Genomic DNA, 15,026 nt, shown 5'->3' with positions numbered 1-15,026 from the left:
GGTGGGTTTCTGCGTTGCTTCACCATTGCGACCTTCGTAGTTTAGGGTTGTTTCCCGAGTGTTTTTGTGTGGTTCGGAGCGTAAGCTAGGATGTCTTTGTATGTGTAGGATGGGTCATAGAGTGGTGAAGGAATGTGCAGCTTTTTCTGGGTGTGTGTGTGTGTGTGTGTGTGTGTGTGTGTGTGTTTGGGGAGGGCGGGGTTACCTGTTAGAGGAAAATATCTCCCCCAGGGTCCAGACGCCCGAGTTCCCACAGGCTGCTGGGCTGCATGCCCTCCTTTGTCCTGGCCTGTAATTTTATTTAATGTAAATAATTTCTGCCCAGAGCAACACCATGATTTTAAGACACTTGCTACATTTTCCCTTAGATTTACATAAAATACCATTTTGATTTTATTTGGTTTTTGCCTGTACTTAATTTGTCAAATCTAAACATACCATTTCCTTAGGAACTACAAATAGGCCTTTGAGTATGTCCAGCGAAACTGAAATCTGCTCCCTGTACAACCATTGTAAGTTTGAGTAGTATTCCTATTACCATTTCATTTGGAGAGGGACATTCAGCCTAATTAACATTTCTTTTTAGAAATCATCTAAAGGTGATTCTTGGTTCCTTAGTAAATAAAGCCAGTTTGGAGCATGACCTTACTTAGTTTGGATTTTGAAGCAAAAACAGTTCCAGAAATCTGATTCTGTTGGAGTTGTTAAAGTAAGTTTGAATCCAAATGTTTCCAATTTATATTTAGGACACAGCAGAAAAAAGTTGGCAGTGATCATCTAGGGACTCACAATCACACTTGATTACCCGTAACTGCTGCCTGCTCCAGCAGCTTGACTTTGGTTCTTGAGAATAGAGCTAAACCAACACACCATTTGTATAAAAATGTGCTGTACAACGTTTATCAAGAGCAAAAACAATGTTTTTAATCACTGAAAAATATTCTATTTAAAGAAATACAATTGAAATTATTTTGAAAACATATAGAAGTAGTAATGGGGTCTGAGAGGTAGCTCAGTGGGCAAGAGCGAGCACTCTCGGAGAATGCCTGGATTCAGTCCTGAGGTAATGTAGATCACCAAGATTGATCTCAGAGCATAGAGCTGTACTGGATGTGGCTCTCTCCAAAATTAAAAAAGACAATAGCAATGACTAAAAAGAACTGTTATTGAAACAAAGTAGATTTCCCCAAATTGGTTCATTTGTTGCTATTCCTAGGGGCTGGATCAATACCACAGCAGTAAGGCGTTTGCCTTGCACAACCAGTCTGGCCAAGCCGGGTTCGATTCCTCTGCCCCTCTCTGAGAACCGGGCAAGCTATCGAGAGCATCTCATCCGCACGGCAAAGCCTGGCAAGCTACTCATGATGTATGCCAGAAACAGTAACAAGTCTTAAAATGGAGACATTACTGGGCCTGCTGGAGCAAATTGATGAACAACGAGAGGACAGTGTGGCAGTGTGTTGCTATTCCAGTTTCAGGTTTTGTGTGAGTTTTTATAGACTAGGAGCCTGTCAGCTGCTCTGATTTTCATATTAAATGCCTGACTCAAAATGCTCTCACCTTCAGGGCTACCTGGTAGGTCTGATCTTGATATTTGAGGACATCGCCTTTACCAGCCTTCGTTCCCACCAGTAGTCAGCATTTCTCTTGTGTGCATGTTGGCCATTTCTCTGTCGTCTTTGGTGAAATGTCTACCTCATTCTTCTGTCATCTTTTTGTTTGGTTTCTTATTTTGAAACACGATGCTCAATAGTGTTGGTTTTTGTGTGTTGTTTTAATATTAGAAACCTGGTAGTTGTATTGGGATTCTTATATTTGGTTTCTTTTCTTCTCACTGCTTTGAGAATTCCTGTCTTTGGATTTTGTCATTTTAATCATATTGTGTCAGTGCACATCTGTTTGGGTTTATTGAGAACTCTTGGAGTTTCCTGGATATAGGTTTCTATCGCTTAACTTAGCTTTGGATATCTTAGATATTTCTTCTTCAAATGAAAATTCTGCCTTTTCTCTTCCTTTTCTTTCTCAAGCCCCAAATAATGCAGATGCTACCCCTGAAATATCTTGATATCTTCCATTTTTCTTTTTTCTTTTTCTTTTTCGTTTTCTTTTTTCTCTAATGTTTTTGGATTATTTACATTTTCTCTCTTTGAGCTCACCAACTTGATATTCAACTCTTTCCTTTCAGCTGTTGATTCCCCTCCATTTTGTCTTTTTTAAAAAATTTTATTTATTTTTATAATTTTTATTAGTGAAACACCATGAGCTACAGTTGTAGACTTACAATTGTTTGTGCTTGGGTTCCAATTATACAATGATTAAGTACCCATCCCTCCACCGGTGCCCATTCTCCACCTCCAATGCTCCCAGTATCACTCCCACCTCCCACCCCCCTATCCCACCCCACCCTTGAGGCTGGGCATTCTCTTTTGTTTTCTCTCTCCTATTGGATGCTGTAGTTTGCAAAAGAGGCATTGAGTGGCAATCATGTTCGGTCTATAGTCTACTTTCAGCATGCATCTCCCATCCTGGGTGGATCCTCTCAACACCCTTTATTTGGTGCTCCCTTATCTATCTGAGCCGCCTTTTCCCCTAGCATGTGCAGCTGGCCTCCAAGCCATGGAGTAAACCTCTTGGTACTTATCTCGGCTCTTTGTGGGTGTTAGTCTCCTATTTTGTTACTTTATATTCCCCAGGGCTGGAGCAATAGCACAGCGGGTAGGGCGTCTGCCTTGCACGCAGCCAACATGGCCGACCCGAGTTTGATTCCTCCGCCCCTCTCGGAGAGCCCAGCAAGCTACCGAGAGTATTCGATATGCCAGACACAGTAACAACAAAGTCTCCAATGGAGACGTTACTGGGCCCGCTCGAGCAAATCGACGATCAACGGGAGGGCCTTTACCTTTTACCTTTTTTATCTTTTCTAACAGCTGCATCTACTCCATTGTGTAGATGTACCAAAGTTTCTTTAACCAGTCATCTGTTCTCGGGCACTCAGGTTTTTTCCAGATTTTGGCTATTGTGAATAGTGCAGCAATGAATATAGAAGTGCAGATGTCATTTCGACTGTACTTTTTTGCCTCTCTGGGATATATTCCCCAGGAGTGGTATTGCTGGGTCAAATGGGAGCTCAGTTTCTAATTTTTTGAGAATCATCCATACTGTTTTCCAGAAGGGCTGAACCAGTTGGCATTCCCACCAGCAGTGAAGGAGGGTCCCTTTCTCGCCACATCCGCGCCAGCACCAATTGCTTTTGTTCTTTTGGATGTGGGCCAGTCTCTGTGGTGTGAGATGATATCTCATTGTTGTTTTGATCTGCATCTCCCTGATGATTAGTGATGAAGAGCATTTTCTCATGTGCCTTTTAGCCATTCAGATTTCTTCTTTGAGAAAGTTTCTGTTCATTTCATCAATCCAGTTTTTGATGGGGTTAGATGTTTTCTTGTAGAGTTCGACCAGTGCTTTGTTTATATCCTTGATATCAACCCCTTATCAGATGGGTATTGGGTAAATGTCCTTCCCCATTCTGTAGATTGTCTTTGTATTCTGGACACTATCTTTTGAGGTGCAGAAGCTTCTTAATTTAAGATAGTCCCATTTGTTTATCTCTGTTTCCACTTGATTGGTCAGTGGAGTGTCGTCTTTGAAGATACCGTTAGCTTCAATATTGTGGAGGGTTTTGCCGACCTTGTCTTCAGTGTACTTTATGGATTTTGGCCTGATGTTGAGATCTCTAATCCATTTTGATCTGACTTTTGTGCATGGTGTTAGGTCGAGGTCTAAGCCCATTTTTTTGCATGTGGTTGTCCAGTTATGCCAGCACCATTTGTTGAAGAGGCATTCCTTGTTCCACTTCACATTTCTTGCTCCCTTATTAAAGATTTGATGTTAATACAATTGGGGTTGTGTGTATGGATATTCCATCCTGTCCCATTGGTCTGTGGCCCTGCCTTTGTTCCAGTATCATGCTGTTTTAATTACCGCTTTGTAGTAGAGTTTAAGGTTGGAGAGGGTGATGCCTCCCCATGTCTTTTTCCCAAGAATTGCTTTAGCTGTTCGTGAGCATTTGTTGTTCCATATGAATTTCAGGAGTGCTTAATCTATTTCTTTGAAGAATTTCATGGGCATCCTTATAGCGTTGAATCTGTATTATGCTTTTCGGAAGTATTGTCATTTTGATGTTGTTAATTCTTCCTATCCATGAGCAGGGGATATGTTTCCATTTCCTCGTGTCCTCTTTTATTTCATGGAGTAGCGTTTTGTAGTTTTCATTGTTGAGGTCCTTTATCTCTTTAGTTAGGCTGATTCCAAGGTCTTTGATTTTCTGGGGCACAATTGTGAACATGATTATTTTTTTCAAGTCACTTTCCTCTGTCTCATTATTTGCATATAGGAAAGCCATGGATTTTTGGGCATTGATTTTATAGCCTGCGACTTTACTGTACAAGTCTATTGTTTCTAGGAGTTTCTTGGTAGAGGATTTAGGATTCTCTAGCTACAGTATCATATCATCTGCAAATAGTGAGAGATTGATTTCTTTCTTTCCTATCTGGATGCCTTTAATGTCTTTTTCTTGCCTAATGTCTATTGCAAGTACTTCCAGTACTATGTTAAACAGAAGTAGTGATAGTGGGCACCCTTGTCTTGTCCTAGATCTTAGTTTATCCCCATTGAGGATAGTGCTTGCCATGGGTTTGTTGTAGATGGCTTTGACTATCTTGAGGAAAGTTCCCTCAAAACCCATTTTGGTGAGAGTTTTCATCATAAACAGGTGCTGGATCTTGTCAAAACCTTTCTCTGCGTCTATTGATATGATCATATGTTTTTTATCTTTACTTTTGTTGATGATGGTTTATGTTGATTGATTTCCGAATAGTAAACCATCCTTGCATCCCTGTGATGAATCCCACTTGGTCGTGGTGTTTGATCTTTTTGATGAGTTGTTGGATTCTATTTGCTGATGTTTTGTTGAGGATCTTCGCATCTGTATTCATCAGGGATATTGGCCTATAGGTTATTTTTTTTTGTTGGTAGTGGTGTCTTTGTTTGCTTTTGGTATTAGGAAGATATGTGCCTCATAGAAGCTGTTTGGGAGAGCCACATTCAACACAAGTAGCTTAACCTCTTTGAAGTCTTTCTCTCCCTATAAAGTGCACCCTTTGGACATGGAGAGTATTATGCTGTGAGAAAAATGAGTTAGATGGAGAGGGACAGACCTAGAATGATTGCACTCATTTGTGGGATATAGAAAACATAGTATGAGACTGGGCTGGAGCGATAGCACAGCGATAGGGTGTTTGCCTTGCACGCAGCCGGCCGGGTTTGATTACTCCGCCCCTCTTGGAGAGCCCGGCAAGCTACCGAGAGTATATTGCCCTCACAGCAAAGCCTGGCAAGATACCCGTGACGTATTCAATATGCCAAACACAGTAACAAGTCTCACGATGAAGACGTTACTGGGCCCGCTCAAACAAATTGATGAACAACAGGAGGACCGTGACCGTGCCATGAGTATGAGACTGTTACCCAAGGACAGTAGAATAAAGAGTCAGGAGGACTGGTCTATGGTTGGAAACTTGCCACAGTGATTGGGGAGGGCATTTAGAATAGAGAGGGACTACTGTAACAGTGTGATAGGTTGAAATGATCACTCTGGATAAGAAGTGCATGCTGAAAGCAGAAAAAGAGACAAACATGATAACCTCTCAGTCCCTGTGTTACAAACGATAATTCCCCGGGGAAGGCGAATAGAGAGAGATATATATAGAGAGAGAGAGACAGAGAGAAAGGAAAAGAAAGAGAAAAATGCCTCTTATAGAGGCAAACTGCTGGGTGGGGGTGGTAAGAGGAAAATTGGGGACATTAGTGGTGGGAAATGTACACCGGTGACAGGGTGAGCACAGGAACATTGTGTGACTGAAACCCAGTCATGAACAACTTCGTAACTAGATCTCACCGTGATTCAGTGAAAAAAAGTGCATCTTTCATTGACCCATTATATGTACTAAATGAAGACAAATATGTCAGAATCAATGTTTTGGTTTTTATTTATAAATATTAGGAAATATTTTCAGTTTATTAGAGAACATACAATGCAGTACTGTCCTCCTGTTGTTCATCAATTTGCTCGAGCGGGCCCAGTAACGTCTCCATCATGAGACTTTGTTGTTACTGTGTTTGGCATATCGAATACGTCACGGGGAGCTTGCCAGGCTTTCCCGTGCGGGCGAGATACTCTCGGTAGCTTGCCGGGCTCTCCGAGAGGGGCGGAGGAATCGAACTCGGGTCGGCTGTGTTGGCCGCTTGCAAGGCAAACGCCCTACCCACTGTGCTATTAGTCCAGCCCAGAGAACATACAATGAGGAAGCAAATTTATATCATCAAAAAATTATGTTGTGAACACCTTTGGGCCATACACTTTTGTGCGCAGGGGTGACTCCTGGCTCTGCTCAGGGGTCACTCATGTGGGGCTTCAGGGATCACATACGGTACCAGCCATCAAACCTGGGTTGGCCTCATGCAAGGCAAATGCCTTACCTGCTGTACTGTCTCTCCAGCTCCTGTAATTGTCTGTTTTTAAAAACAGTAGCACGTTCTTAAAATTTTTTGTAACTGTGTAATTAATGATGGATTTGGGGAACAGGATTATCACCCATAACTAACATTATATTTACTTAGAGCAGCATTGGGCTGGAGTGATAGCACAGCGGTAGGGCATTTGCCTTGCAAGCAGCCAACATGGCCGACCCGAGTTCGATTCCTCCGCCCCTCTCGGAGAGCCCGGCAAGCTACCGAGAGTATCTCGCCCACAGGCAGAGCCTGGCAAGCTCCCCGTGACGTACTCGATATGCCAAACACAGTAACAATTGTCACAAGGGAGATGTTACTGGACCCGCTTGAGCAAATCAATGAACAATGGGAGGACAGTGACAGTGACAGAGCAACATAATGCAGTTTGGTTAAGGAACATTATTAATGCCTGTGAATATTTTTTTAAGGAAAAAAATTCAACAGAATATTAAACAAATATCAAAGAATTACAGATTCTTCAAAAATGGTTTACTAGTGACATCTACTGGACAAATACTGTAATAAAAATGCAAGTGTTCTAAGGACATAATTTCATGGGAATTAAGCAGGTGACACATGATCTTTGTGGGAAAAGTGTTTTTACTATCATTTATACTTCCTGTTAAGGGCACAAAAGGTCTTTCTGAGATTGTACTCATTGTCATTTGTGAACAGTAATATTTTAATAGTATACTGAACTTGTAATACTCTCCAAATAATTCCAGTATAGAGGCTCTGTAATTTCTTTTATTTCAAATAAGTTATTTGATATAATACTACTGATAATTTTTACATGCTCCTTTTATTGCCTGTGGCTTTATTTCTTGTCATACTTTATCACACAACTTTACAGATGTAGAAGCTTCATAATTTTCAGTTGAGCTCTACTAGTCATTGTCATTTGCACAGACCACATTTCATAGAAAAATTATTTATTAAATGGGGAAATGAATTTTTTTCTTCTGTAGAAGATATTTTCTGCTCTATAAATTATGATCTACCTTTATTTCCTAGATGACTGTCAGTACCCTTGTATTGAATTACTGCTTATTAAGAAATCACACCTCTTATTTAAACCCAAATTGGCTGCTTGTTTTTTAATACTTTCATTTAATTAGCTAATATTCATCTCAAACTTAATGTGTTCTAAAAAATACTTTAGATTTTTCTCCTCCAACTTTTTCTTTGTTTGAAAGTCTTTGCTCACTTCAGTAAATGTAAATTTTATGCTTTTATTTCTTTTTTTCATTTTAGATTTTGTCTTTTATTTATAATAGGCACCATTTTTTCAGTTGTTTTTTTACTAGTGAATCACCGTGAGGTACAGTTACAGACTTACAGACTCTAGTGCTTGTGTTTCAGTCGTATAATGATCAAGTACCCATCCTTCCACCAGTGCCCATTTTCCACCACCAATGGTCCCAGCATCCCTACACCCAACCCCGCCTCTTTGGCCGGGCATTCCCTTTTGCTCTCGCTCTCCTTTTGGGTGTTGTTGTTTGCAATAGAGGTATTAAGTGGCCATCACGTTTTGTCTATAGTCTACTTTCAGCACGCATCTCCCATCCCGAGTGGGCCCTGCTAGCACCATTACTTGGTGGTCCCTTCTCTATCTGAGCTGCCTTTTTCCCCAGCATGTGAGGCCGGCTTCTGAAGCTGTGGAATAATCCTCCTGGTACTTATCTCTACTATTCTTGGGTGTTAGTCTCCCATTCTGTTACTTTATATTCCACAAATGAGTACAATATTTCTATGTCTGTCCCTCTCTTTCTGACTCATTTCACTTAACATGATACTTTCCATGTAGATTCACTTGTATGCAAATTTCATGACTTCATCTTTTCTAACAGCTGCATAGTATTCCATTGTGTAGATTTACCAGAGTTTCTTTAATCAGTCATCAGTTCTCGAATCCTCGGGTTTTTTTCCAGGCTCTGGCTATTATAAAGAGTGCTGCAGTGAACATAAAAGTGCAGATGTCATTTCTACTATACTTTTTTGCATCTCCTGGATATATTCCCAGCAGTGGTATTGCTGGGTCAAATGGGAGCTCAATTTCTAATTTTTTGAGAAGCGTCCATACTGTTTTCCAAAGGGGCTGAACCAGTTGGCATTCCCAACAGCAGTGAAAGAGAGTCCCTTTCTCCCCATATCTGCGCCAGCACCAGTTGCTTTTGTTCTTTTGCATGTGGGTTTGCTTTCATTTCTTAACTAAAAGTATAATAATTTATAAATTCTTTTTCTTTTGAGTCCCTCAGACTCGTGAAATTTTGCCACTGTTACGTCAGGATATCATCAAAAATATCACATTATAGTGGCTCTTCTTGACCATAATGTAAATAATAATGTAAAATATAAAATAACAAGGCCTAATTGTATGACTTCTTTTTTTTAACCAGTTTTGTTTTTTGTCAAGGAAAAAACATGAAAAGCAGCTATCTCTTATGACATTTTTACTTTTTCAAATGATCTTTGTTGAACTTTATGAAATGTCAGCTGTATGAAAGGATTGTGCATTGTAAAACCCTTAGACCCTACACTAGTGCTTACACATGGTAGGCATTCAATTATAGTTAATTGATCAGTAGTAGGCTTGATTAGCACATGAATGAGGAATGTGATTTTGTTAACAGTATAATAACCAAGTCCAGATAATAGTGAGGCACCTTATAAGAAATCTGCCTTGTGTAGATCTTTGTTTGATATCAGACCTTTTCTATTGAACACAGATATTACAATAGTATACATAATTAGGTAATGCTGAGACAGTGGCCTTAGTATCCAAATATGATGCAATAGTGATTTTTGAAGATTCTTTTTATGGCAATAGTTTATTACTTTTTGTACTTTTGAAGTTTGCTGAAAGACCCAAACTCCTCTCATAATGAAATTGCAGATTGCATTTATGTCCTCTTATATGAAAAACTACCTTTGCATATTTAGTCTGCAATTAAACTTATTGTTTAAGGTACAGGTATTCATTTGTGACTGATCCAAGTTGTCAAAATCCCCTATTCAGGGCCAGAGAGATAGTTCAGTGGGTTGAGTGCATACTCTGCTTGTGGATGCCCAGGTTCGACCCTTAGCCTGAAAGCTGAAAAAGCAACAAAAGCAAAAACCAAAATCTTTATTCCGCTTTACACAGATATAAATAGCTGTGTTTAATCAGCAACATACCAGGGATCAAAAATGCGTTGCCAGAGGTATATAATCTTTTAATCCACCTGCTGTTTTCTGTTTTCTAGCCAATTGGCTCCCAGTCTGTCTCTTCACTACTCCACTGTTCTAGCAATGCACAGTTCCGGGTTTCAAATTACTGAGAAATACTTCAGATGGAAAATACAAGTTTAAGAATTTTAATTGAAATTTTTCTGTTCACATTTTAAAGTTAGCATGATTTATTTTGCATTTAGTCTCATTTTGTGTGGGATGTAGCATGTTACTAAACTTTATGGTTACATTTTTTACTGTTAATTTGTCCACAAAGTTGATTATGTTGCTTAAGAAATGAATTTTTAAATCTTTTAGAAAGATTTGTGCACATGAATGAAATCTATGGGTTTTGTAAAATGTATCCTCCAATAAAAGTGTATATGTTTAAAATTATGAGGTTTCTGATTTTATTTACATTTTTATATTTATATTTTTATAGCTTCTTATATGTTGTGCTTTTCCTTTGTAACTGTTAATATAAAAGACTCAAGAAGAATTTTCCAGTTATATTTGGGGTAGTATTTTTATTTTGTAACTTATTTATTTTTTGGTTTGGGGACCATACCCAGTCGTCCTTAGGGCTTGCTACTGGCTCTGTGCTCAGGGATCACTCCTGGCAGGTTTGGGGACCATGTGTGGTACCAGGGATTGAACAAGGTTAATGGCTAATACGGGTCTCCCACTCATGGTGCGGGGGCAGAGAGGCAGTCGTTTTAATCCAGGAGTATCTAATGTCACTCACGCACATTAGCAGAGTTGTGTGCTAGTATTTGTAGCTTGCTCTAAGGAATTTGATTATAGATAATCCAGGATTCTTTAGCAAGGTGATCATAATTATAATATAGGTCAGTAAGACTAGTACAGCAGTGTTCCAGTTTAAAAATCTTTATTTTTTCAGCAGGTCTAAGAATCTTTTTTCTTTTTGATTGCCTTGATTCTTTGATTCTTAATTGATTAATTTCTCGATCCTTCTTCAGTTAAAAGGAATGTAGTGTTTTAGGAGGAGACTTAAAAGAAAACGATGACTTTCATATTAGATGAAGTATTTTCTGCTGTATACTCTGGGAAGGTGTGTGCGTGCATGCATGCACAGTCGCACATCTTTGTAAAATATAGAAATACCTGTTCATAGAGCTACAATATGAGTAAGCATAATTGCACATATAAAGGTCCCCAAATAATATTTGAAATGCTTTGTCTATGCTTTCCCCCTTTCCCACCCATCCTGTCCCCCTTGCTCTGTTACTCCATCTGATTTGACTTACCCAGAAGTTAAAGCGCCAGCTAAGCATGCTGTTCCTGCCAATTCTGCATTCCTGTGCATTCACTGCAGAGTTAATAAGGGGCGCCACTATGAAGGGGAAAGTCGGGCCTCGACCTGTGCATTCACTGCAGAGTTAATAAGGGGCGCCACTAAGAAGGGGAAAGTCGGGCCTCGAGCTGACCTGTACATAATACCCAGCAGGTGTATTAAGTAGCCCTTTCTCCACAGCAAAGTGCTTCCTGGGCTTGGTAGAATGAAAACCATTTTATCCCAGCCTTCATTTCAGCCCACATGGAACCCTTAAGAATTATGTGAATACGACATAGGAATATTGTCATTTTAATCATTTTGTGTAAGGTGACGCCATTGTTTCTTGCCTGTTTAACCATTTGTAATATTCTGATTCACTCTTCCTGTCACTGTCCTCCCGTTTGTTGTTCATCAATTTGCTCGAGCGGGCCCAGTAATGTCTCCATTGTGAGACTTGTTGTTACTGTTTTTGGCTGATTATTGTCCTAAAATAATTCCATCTTTTGAAAAACATTTTTGGAAAAATGCTCTCTTTCTAACATATTACTTTATATTTCCAAATATTTTTAACATAAATTTTGTTTATTGTAGGTGCAAAGATGGTTTGAAAGGATTTACATTTTCTGCACTTAGGTGAGTAAAAAACTTATTTTCATGTTACTAGAGGATTTGAAAATTTTCAAAAAACTTATACATAATTACAATAAATGATTGTTGACTCCATTTTTAAGGTAAAAGTAACTTTCAGAGCCACAGAATTTGGGGTATTTCATTAAAAAAGAGTCATTATTACATTTTTATTTCTGAAAATCAGTTCACAGCTATTTTGGGGAGCTCATTGTGCGCCTCCTACCATGCATATATCAAAAGAATTGTAATAATTCTCCAAGGAGATCAGAAAAAGTTGTACGTGAACAGTCACATAGTTAATTGTAGTATCAGGATATGGACTTCTTCAGCACAGTTCTATTGCACAAGGAAATACGTGATATTGGATGCTTCTAACTTAAAGTCACCGGAATCTTATTTTTGTTCTATCTTACTAGTGATTGGCACATGGTAGACACTGTAGAAAGTTGGTTAGCGTTACTGCTGTATTTATATCATACTTTACACCAAGCATTTCCAAATACCTTTGAAAATGACGTTTCTTAACAATTCTGTACAATGAGTATTTTTATTTTCATGTGACATGACAGAGAAATCAGGCCTTAGAATGTTTGCGTAATTTAATTTAGTATTTCACAGTGGCTATATATGTACCCAAATCTACTGCTTTTCCCGGTTATGTCATAAATATTGTGTATTTTATTTTCCAATGCACATATGATAGGTGCTTAGTGAAGATTACCAGCATTGTATTTAGTGCAAACACAGCAGAGAAAAATAAGAGTAAACTTCAATCTAAAGAGAGACTTATATGTCTGTTTTACTATAAGATGTCTTGGTTTGGAGGCCACATCTGGCAGTGCTCAGGTACTGTTCCTGTTCTTTGCTCAGGATACCTGATGAGGTGCTGGCAATTCAACATAAACAGCGCTGAATGAACAGTGATAAAACTTTAGCACTAGAATACAGAACCAGTTATCCAAGTAATAGGGTGTGGGAAAGAGCAAAGGAGATAGTGGTGGAGGGTCTTGAGCACTTTAGGGGTAGGGTATACTAATTTTGTATATCGATACCATAAGCCATAACACAATTGGAAGTTCCCAAGCAATGATGAATTTAATGAGAAAGAGACAGACAGACAGACAGACACACACACACACAAACATACACACACACACACACACACACACACCCCAGAATGAAAGAGAGAGATATCTACAACATAACTTGGTAATTTGATTTCTTAAATTAAGGTCTGGGTTCTCCCAGACTTTAGAATTAGTTCTGGGTTTAAATAATTACTGACACCATTCGCTATGGACAGATGCTTTTCCATGTTAATTTTCATGGAAATTATGGTAGCTACTTCATAGTGTAGCCAGGAAGGTTAAATGCTTTAATATTTGTTTTGTTGTTGTTGTTGTTTTTAAAACAGCTTTCGTCTCCTATGGTAAATGCTACTTGTTATTATATTCATTCTTGATGTATTAAACAGTGTATACCAGGCTGTCTGGCAGGAAGTGAGTATAATGGCAAAGAAGTGGTTCTCACTGTTACGAACTCCAGTTCCATGGGTCACTTGAGCAAAGGTGTCCGTGCTGAGGGCTCTCAGAAGACTGTGAACAGCTAGGAAGAAAGGACTGCTGACTCTGGGGCCTGGGGCCAGGCAGCAGCTTCTCCAGGAAGTCATTCTCTAACTGAGATGGTCAGATCTGTAGCAGTTTTATGAACAGTAATGGGAGATGTCACTGTAACAGTTCTACCCTCCTTTCATCCTGTTGTTTCTGCTGCTGTAAGGAGCAGAAATCAGACTGTAAATATGCCTGGCATATCCACAGTGAACTACCACATTCCCTGGGGCCAACAGTAGTCACCAAGGACGCACAGCTGCCAGGTGGTGACAAATCTCCTTGCATGCTCCTTAACAAGTTGAGAAACTAGATATACCAAATTGGTGGAATGAAATGTGTTGCAGTTGTTGATGAGCAGTAGTTTTTTCTTTCTCTTTATTGCAAATCCTTAAATTGTCTTATTGTCGAAGGTCCCATATTTTAGAATTTGGTGTAGTATTATTGATCCCTTGTTTTATCTCCGTTGTATGATGTTTTGTGTAAATTTAGCAGGTGGAGTTCTCTTAGGAAAGTTAATCTTTATAAGGACAATGACTCACACAGTAAAGGTACTGTATGAGTTGCATCATCTTTGGAAAAATAAAACCCAGTTTTCATGAGATAAGAACAATGACTTTTCTTGGACATTGGCTTTTTTCCACGAGAAAGAAGGAGATTAGGGGTAACATCAGATTTAAGATTTTCTAAAGATATAATGTGAGTATGTAAACTCTTGAGCATTTCTGATTTTCCTTCTTTAGCTCCCTTTATTTTGCTCTGTTTTACTCAATTGCAACCCAGAAACATTCCATTGTTACTACCAGTGAACTTAAAACATATAGGTTTTTATCATATATTAGTAGATACCTGTTAGTAGTTTTTTAATATAAAAAAAACTTTAAGGTAAGTATTAAATAAATGAAGTGGTGGCCTGAGTTAAAAGGGGACTAATAAAAGTGCTTCCCTCTATTTTACCTGATGAATTTGATTTTTATATTTATTTATTTTTTATTTTAATGTAGGAGTATTGCTAATTATTCAGCCATTGATTAGGGTGATTGAATTGGGCATGAATTCCACCTTTTTATTTTTTTTCTTCTGTATAAATTCATTTATTAAATCACCATGAGAGCAGTTACAAAGCTTTCGGGTTTAAGTCTCGGTCATACAGTGATGAAACACCCATCCCTTCACCAGTGCCCATTCTCCACCACCAAAAACCCCAGTATACCCCCCCATCCCACACCCTCCCCCTACAGTGGGGCAGATGATTTCCACATTACTCTCTCTATACTTTGATTACATTCAGTATTTTGACACCAGACCCAGTATTATAATTTGGGATTTTACTCAGATCTGCCAAAAAGGCAACTGTAGACAATTTGTTTTCTATTGCTGATTACAAATAATATATGATGTCGCAAAGCTGCAGTAGTGGCCATGCAGTTTTGGAATTCCAAAATTTTAACAATTAAATCTGGAGGAATTTCTGCCAAAACCTGCTGGGTTCCAAGATTTGTTCCTGAGTCTCTGCGATCATGGCTGTTAAGCAGCTTGATCAGGAGCCAGAGAGGCCATTCATAGACGATGACCCAGGATCTTGTTGGGGCGGGGAGGAAAGGGTCAGTTCCATTCCCATCCCATGAGACCCCACGTGTCTCATCACTGGGGCTCAAACCTGACTGTCTAATGGCCTCTGGAGGATGGCAGCCACCGAGCCACCAAGGGGGAGC

The 15,026-nt window shown here is 39.2% G+C and overlaps 1 protein-coding gene across 1 annotated transcript in view; it reads left to right on the top strand.

Annotated features, from left to right (window-relative positions):
• Positions 1-15,026, top strand: part of TMEM135 (transmembrane protein 135) — a 247,697-nt gene that overhangs the window by 192,206 nt on the left and 40,465 nt on the right. The window contains exon 7 of the mRNA XM_056128830.1: positions 11,666-11,707. Coding sequence (XP_055984805.1) covers positions 11,666-11,707 — 42 coding nt within the window. The remainder of the gene's footprint in view (positions 1-11,665; positions 11,708-15,026) is intronic.

This window comes from Sorex fumeus, unplaced genomic scaffold (assembly GCF_029834395.1).
Source record: "Sorex fumeus unplaced genomic scaffold, SorFum_2.1 ptg000069l, whole genome shotgun sequence".
In the NCBI taxonomy this organism is placed as follows: Eukaryota; Metazoa; Chordata; class Mammalia; order Eulipotyphla; family Soricidae; genus Sorex; species Sorex fumeus.
Note: the sequence above shows the minus strand (reverse complement) of the source record. Positions and strands in the feature narration are given on the sequence as shown.